Source organism: Leuresthes tenuis, unplaced genomic scaffold, assembly GCF_036924035.1.
Source record: "Leuresthes tenuis unplaced genomic scaffold, fLeuTen1.0.hap1 SCAF_14, whole genome shotgun sequence".
NCBI lineage: Eukaryota > Metazoa > Chordata > Actinopteri > Atheriniformes > Atherinopsidae > Leuresthes > Leuresthes tenuis.
In genome coordinates, this window is record NW_027325368.1 from 23,995,914 (window position 1) to 24,003,152 (window position 7,239).

The following is a 7,239-nucleotide window of genomic DNA, read 5'->3' on the forward strand; positions in this document are numbered from 1 at the left end:
CGTATTGTTTTCATCTCTATCAGTTTAGTATCTTTAGTACCCTGTGTTTATATTCTTCACTAAAGGGAAAACAGGATAGGGAGGAAAAAGCTGAGTCAAACCAAGCTCATCTTTGGGCCAAGCAGCAAGAAGAGGAGCAGTGAAGAGAGAGATAGAGGGAGAGCAGGCACTAAAAAAGGAAGAGACTATGCCAGACCAGTATACGTTTTAAAAGTCAGATGTATAATGCATGATAATTGAAGTATTGTGTAAGATTATGGTAGAATGTGTTCAAAAGCTGGCTTTCCTTAACAAGAGTGAACAGATTAGGCACTATCATCAACATGATAGTGTAATAGGGCTTGGGTATCTATTTTAAATACTGAGGGAAATATGAAGCATTTGTATATATTATCCCTCTGTCCCAGGACAGTTCATTCCTTTTTATTCCTAATCCATGACTTGATGAAATTCATTCTCCAGTTTTACATTGCAAATCATTTAGGATGAGGGTGATGTTCTCTGATAACAAAGAAAACAAATACCGTAAATTCCGGACGATAAGCCGCTACTTTTTTCCCAGGCTTTGAGCACCACGGCTTATAATACGGTGCGGCTAATGTATGTTTTTTTCTTTTTTTTTTCATGCCACCAAAAACATTTTGCCTCGTAACATTAGACCAATAAAATGAATGAATAGTTCACAGTGGTCCAATGAAATTGTACGATAAATCAAACACACTTACACTACTAAATCATTGTAAATTTGTCATTTGTACTCACCCTCAACATGGAAAATAAATGAAGAAAAATGCATATGATGCGGTGGGTGACGAAGTTCTAAGGCTGTTCAATTCGGACACTGAAGAAGATGACTTTGATGGTTTTAGTGGCAGGAGGAAGATGAAGAAGGTGAACAGTGACTTTTCCTGGTAGGCTACTGTCTATTTTTTTTTATCTTACCAGTCGTGTTACAGGCACTGTTTGAAAAAAAAAGCATTTAAGCCGTATTTGTCCGTTACGATTGGTATTTAAGTTAAAACCATCAATGTTACAGGCACTGTTCGGAAAAAAAAGCATTTACGCCGTATTTGTCTGTTGCCGACAGGTATTTAAGTTAAAATCATTGATGTTACAGGCACTGTTTGGGAAAAAAAAGCATTTACGCTGTATTTGTGCATTACCGATAGGTGTTTAAGTTAAAACCATCAGTGTTACAGGCACTGTTCAGAAAAAAAACATTTACGCCACATATTTGTGTGTTACCGATAGGTGTTTAAGTTAAAACCATCAATGTTACAGGCACTGTTCAGAACAAAAACATTTACGCCACATATTTGTGTGTTACTGATAGGTGTTTAAGTTAAAACCATCAATGTTACAGGCACTGTTTGGAAAAAAAGCATTTGCAGCATGTATTTGTTTATGTCACCATACACATTAAATTAAAAGTTTAAAAATCCTCACGTGTAAATATCTCTTATTAAAATGTGGACACCCGTGGCTTATGATCCGGTGCGGCTGTACAAGCACAAAAGGTTTTTTCTTTTTAAAATGAGAGGGTGCGGCTTATATTCAGGTGCGCTCTATAGTCCGGAATTTACAGTAAGCCTAAAAGCCATTATGATGTTGTTTTTGCTCCTTAAGACTCTGAAAATGGCCAGATTTAAATAACGGAATTTTAAAAAATTTCCAGGGGAGCCTCCCGAACCCGTTCTGACTCATGACCTCTGTATTTTTTGGGCCCTGCGTACGGCCCTGGCCATAGCCATAGCTTTCACCAGCCTCCTGCCGCTGCTCACAGAGCTGTTCAGACAGTGCAGCAGCAGGCAGCATGAGTGGAGGGAGGGGCTGGTGAGGAGTGATTGACAGATGTCAGACACCGTCAGGCGCTGCTCTGGCTCTGATTGGTTCTTTTTGTCTCGGTCACGGTAAATTCTTAAAAATTGCATCATTATCATTAAAAATCATTATAAATCTCATGTCTTACTGCCTGGGCATAGGGACAGTTTTAGGAAATATAACAAGAAGTTACTTTTATTCAAGTTACAACTGAAGCTTTAAGAGGGTAATTTAATAACTTTTTTAAATGTTACAAATCCATATTTTGTAAATTCACTTGATTGACTTGCATTTTCACCTCAAACTAATGTACACAAGTCTTGCTTTTTAACAGGGAGTTTGTCTATCTATGCTGTGCTGCAAGAGTACGTTAATGTTCTCACTGCACAGCTGCAAACAGGCAAGCCTGGAAATGTTACTTTTAACACTACACAAAATATACAATAAAAGCATACATCACAAACAGAAATGGTTTACATTTTAGACAGTTGGTGGGTTTCACAGTTCACTCAAACATCAATCTCAACACTGACCCTTTCAGTCTACGGTATAATTACCATTTTTTCCTCAACAGTCTGGTGAACTTTAAACTATAATAGGAAAGCGTCCTTTAGTGCATCTCTCAGGGACTGTATCATGGTCTTTGGTCAAAGGTTCTTCCTGTACTTCGTACAGTCTTATCATCTTTATGTGACACCACTCACTACCAAGATGAGGAGACAATCCCCCCTTTTGGTTGTGAATGTCTTCAGGCTGCTTAAATACAATCACTTGGGTGACAAATGACAGGAAAAACCAACATAAGTGAATACCATACCTTTGGAAATGTGGGGTGCTTTGATATTTATCATATAATAGAATATTTCCCAAGTCTCAGAGTTCTGTTGGACGGATGAAGAACATTTCATATAAAAGATATTATCTTGAGAGTATTGATGACAACGGTGGTCAGTCCACACGTTTCCCCATGATTTCAGTCTGGTTATTAAGATATGACTGAAGCTCCATTCCTTCTGTCAGTTACATTTTCACAGTCCTATATTCAGTTGTTTTTTGGGGGGTAATTTATCTCTAACTTTTTTTGCCACACACTGCCTCAGAAGGGATTAAGTCCAATTCTTACTGTTGGGCATTTTCTCGCTGAAGGTGCTGTGTTGAATAAACTTTAAACTGGAGCGAGTTTGCCAGCCTTTAAAGCAGCATGTGACATGACTGAACATTTCTCTGAACTTTGTAGACATGAGGTTGTAGAGGATGGGGTTGACTGCAGAGCTCAGATAGAAGCAGACTCCTGAGACGATGTGGACATTCTCAAAGATCATGTAGTGCTGCTTGGACCACTTGTCGATGTAGCTCCACATTAAGCGATCCACGTGGAAGGGAGCCCAGCACAGGCCAAAGACAACCACCAACACACCTGGAGCACATGGAGCAGTTACATGAGTCACTTTCAACTGGACAAAGGGATATTTTACACAGACACAGATATTTATATAAAGTTTATGCATTTGGACCCATAGTCCATATTCTAACACAGGTTTGGTAAATGAAAATTAATTGTTTTGAAATCTTAACCAGGGTTGTTTGAACGGTAATACAGAAAAAATTTACTGTCGACTCAACTCAAGAAATGTGGCCATCTATGTTAAAAAAAAGGCTAAAATAGGCTAAAAATAAATAGGCTGAGACAAATGCATTCAACAGTGCTTGAATTCATACGAGCATCCATACAGTGCTTGGACTGAGCACGGACAGAGTTTGTAATAATTTAATTAATCTATCTTTTTGCTAACCCTGGGTGAGGGTTGCTGGGGCAGCAGTTTGAGCAGAGATCCCTAGACCTCCCTCTCCCTAGCCACCTCCTTAAACTATTTTCCAGTGGGAAACTGCAGCACCAGATTATATCTCTGCATGTTCTGCCTGAAGGCCTGATCCTAGTGAACCATGCATAGAGGACCTCCAGAAAACCATCAGATCAATATGCCGTAAACATCTAAAATGGCTAGTTTTGCTGCTGAGGAGCAGCGACTTTACTCTGAGCTTCTTCTGGATGACCAAGCTGCTTACCCTAAGTGTGGGGCCATCTATACCTCAAATTAAGCTAATTTCAGCCTCTTGTATTTACAATCTCATTTCTTCTGTCACAACCTGCAGCTCATAACCATTGATGAAGAGGGAAACAGATTGACTGGTAAATCAGCAGTTTCTCTGAATGGCTCAACTCTCTCTTCAACACAACAGACCAGAATGGCATCTCCATCACTGTACTCTGACCCAACCTAGTTATGTCTTGCTTGGTTCCACTTGCTTGGCAACTCGCTCCCAACATACATTTTCCTAATAGAAGACCATGGATCATAATAGTAAAAGATGTATTTAACTAAAACAGTGATTGAAGTTCAAATCCAAGGTGTACACAGCAAGCATGAGCAAGCCCGTGCATCATCTAATCAATCATGCAATGTCACAGGGAGGCAAGTGGGCATGGGGAAGGTGCAACAGCAATCATGTTTTCAGTACTTCAGAGGACACTGAGTTGTAGCCATTACCTTTACTCTAACTGTAACCTAAATAAAAGAAAATTAATTTACTGAAATAACACTTACAGAGCATTTTTGTGACTTGCAGGTTGCGTTTACTCAGTCTCTTCTTGTGGGACCTGGAGACACTCTCTTGTCCAAAGCTACAGTTATTACCAACCACAGTCATCAGTCTCTCCCTGCGCAGTTGCAAACCAATGAGCAAGTAAAGAATGCTAATGATCAACAGGGGGAGCATGAAGAAGACCAGGGTGGAGATCAGGATGATCAGGTTGTACATCCAGATAGGCTTTACGATGTCTGAGGATGGAGATAAAACAGTGAACAACAAAATAAATTAGGATCACAATGTCATGTGTGCTCTGATTGTGACAGCATGAAAACTTTTACGAAGTTGTGCTGTCATTGAGCTAAAATCTTGATATGATCAAAATCTACAAGAAATGAATGGTTGTTTGACACGTTAGCATTTTGAAATTAGTGGTAAACCACAGACTTGAGTGCAGAGCTTCTCACAATAATCTGTAAAAATCTTCAAGATACGTACGGCAGATAGCAGATCGGGGGAACTCCCGCCCAAACCATGGAGGCAGCACGTAAATCCCATGCACGCTGGTGTTTGGCACAGCACACAGCATGGACAGCCCCCACAACATGAAGATGACCTTCCTGACGTGAGCACGTGTTGTCATAAATTTGACTTTAAGGGGGTGCATGACCGCCACGTAGCGTTCCACACTGAGTGCTGTGACATTGAGGATTGAGGCAAAGCAGACTGTCTCAAACAGGAAGATTTTGAAGTAGCAGCCCCCCTCCCCGAGCAGGAAGGGGTAGTTCTGTTGCATCTCGTAGAGCTCTAATGGCATGCCCAAAAGCAGCACTAGTAGGTCTGATACAGCCAGGCTCAGCAGATAGTAGTTGGTGGGCGTCTGCATCACCCTGTAGCGCAAAATGACTGCACAGGTCAGGGAGTTGCCAAGAACACCCACCACAAAGATGATAAGGTAGGTGATGCAGACAGGTAGAAATTTTGAAGATTTTGGAGACCCCAACCTAATGCTAATGTACTCCTCCTCACTCAAGCACATTTTCTTCACATCTTCTTCAGTAGCATTAGCCAACACCCAAGAGATATTCATTCCACATATCACAGCAGAATCAGGGCAGCCCAGGTCTCTGGAAACTGTGGCAACAGATGTGACAAGAGCGGCAAGAGAACAATTCTGCACTGGCATCTTTGCGACTGGTGGTAGGCTCCCCGGCTTGTGAATCCAAAGGAAAAAAATAGAAAAGATTTATTTCAAAGATGCAGTCATCAGATTTTACAGATTAAATGTTTTTTTTAAAGTGGGGTCGTTTTTATTTATAAACTGTCAGTTTGGAGAATCAGGGAGGAATTCTGAAAGAGGAGCTGAGCTAAGAACTAAGAGCAACTAATCTCCATGTTGATATGGCTTTTCACTACTTGTTTTTTTCTTTTGTAGAAATCATTTTGGAATAAGGTGCAATTGTTTGACAGGTGACAAGATACATTGCTGATGATGCATAACAGAACAATAGAGTAAAAGTTAAAATATTCTGCTTTTTGTAGCTTTTTTCCCTCCTTTTTCTTTTTCTTTTCATAATATTTATTTTTCTTACCCTTTAATGTATCTAAAAGGGACATATATATTACTTTGTTATCAATGGACAAAATGGTTGCATGATGAGAGAAATATAGAAGATCTGATTCAAAATGAGAACCAGAGCAAACTCTTTCATATTTATTTTCAGTTGCTGGATATTTTTGAGTTCCTTGAATCCCAGACTATCACACCAACAGTAAAATGCCAGTAAAATGAATAAATCTGTTTTCCTTAACCTCAAGGGGAAGATATGCAATGATTTTTCATTGATTGCATATTCATACCATATGTTTTATGTATATCTACAAAAGTTGTCTCTTACTGTAAGTGCTTAACCCATCATATCCCATCATAAAATAACCACTTCACTTACAGCAGACTGCTGTGTCTTCAGCAGCTGTAATTGTGCTCACAATTGCAAGCAACTCGGACGAAAGGCACATCAGTTGGATTAAAGAACAAATTAAATACTAAAAATTATCTAAACAAATTGTCAAGTTTTTGCAGCTTTAGATGTGTAAGGATGCTGATCAAATTAAGCTTTCAGATTTTCCTAAATGTGTTTATCCCTGATGAAAAATTAAATATACAGCTTACGATTAACAACGCTGTCACAATTTGTCTCGTTAAGAATGTATGTCCAGCAGAGTACAGACTCCAGGGAAGCTTTTGTTTGGATTCCAACTGTGGATTTGTATATGCATTTAATATGCAACATCCAGATTCAGATTCAAACAAGAAGGAAAGAAATAACAATAAAACTCACCTGCAGATTGAGGACTTCAGCTTCTTGTTTGTAAGATGAAGTGGATGTTGAGAGAAGGTATCATTAGGTTTCTGTGCATCCTCAACTCTTTTCTGATACTTTATCTGGCCAGTGTTGGTGCCTCAGAATGTCAAAGCTGCCTTGACTTCCCGTATTTGTCGGCTGGTGTTCACCCCTCCTCTGTCTCTCTCTCCCTTCCTCACCAAAGCTTATCATTTCTTCCTCCACCATTGGCTGATTTTGTTCCTCCATTTGGATTCAGTTTCTTTTTAACTATCTTTTCTATCTGTCACTACCAATCTGGAGCACACATATAGAGAAACTTTTATTATCTTAACCCACAAAGGCTCTCACTTGTCATCCTCCATTATTACTTTTACCCATGAAAAAGCCTTTTTTACACATTCATTGTCAGTGTCAGAGCAATGAAAATGATCCCATTTCCAGACATCTCATGTCATACACAGAAAGTCCATTTTCATTCTGT

General features: G+C 39.5%; 1 protein-coding gene across 1 annotated transcript; it reads right to left on the bottom strand.

Moving 5' to 3' along the window:
- Positions 1-2,703: 2,703 nt before the first annotated feature.
- On the bottom strand, positions 2,704-6,770 carry LOC140268933 (neuromedin-U receptor 1-like). Its single transcript, XM_072363930.1, has 4 exons — positions 6,753-6,770; positions 4,909-5,623; positions 4,428-4,661; positions 2,704-3,238 (listed from the first exon to the last, which is right to left on the bottom strand). Exons 2-4 carry the CDS (start codon positions 5,594-5,596, stop codon positions 2,928-2,930), a joined length of 1,233 nt encoding a protein of 410 aa, XP_072220031.1. The 5' UTR covers positions 5,597-5,623; positions 6,753-6,770; the 3' UTR covers positions 2,704-2,927.
- Between the last annotated feature and the right edge of the window lie 469 nt (positions 6,771-7,239).

What these genes read in the sequence shown, in the direction of transcription:
- LOC140268933 (XM_072363930.1), bottom strand. Translation starts at nt 5,596, where the DNA reads ATGCCAGTGCAGAATTGTTCTCTTGCCGCTCTTGTCACATCTGTTGCC. An exon ending in CCCCCGATCTGCTATCTGCC is followed by an intron (nt 4,662 to 4,908) that starts GTACGTATCTTG and finishes CTCCATCCTCAG; the next exon opens with ACATCGTAAAGCCTATCTGG. An exon ending in GCAAGTCACAAAAATGCTCT is followed by an intron (nt 3,239 to 4,427) that starts GTAAGTGTTATT and finishes CATGTGCTCCAG; the next exon opens with GTGTGTTGGTGGTTGTCTTT.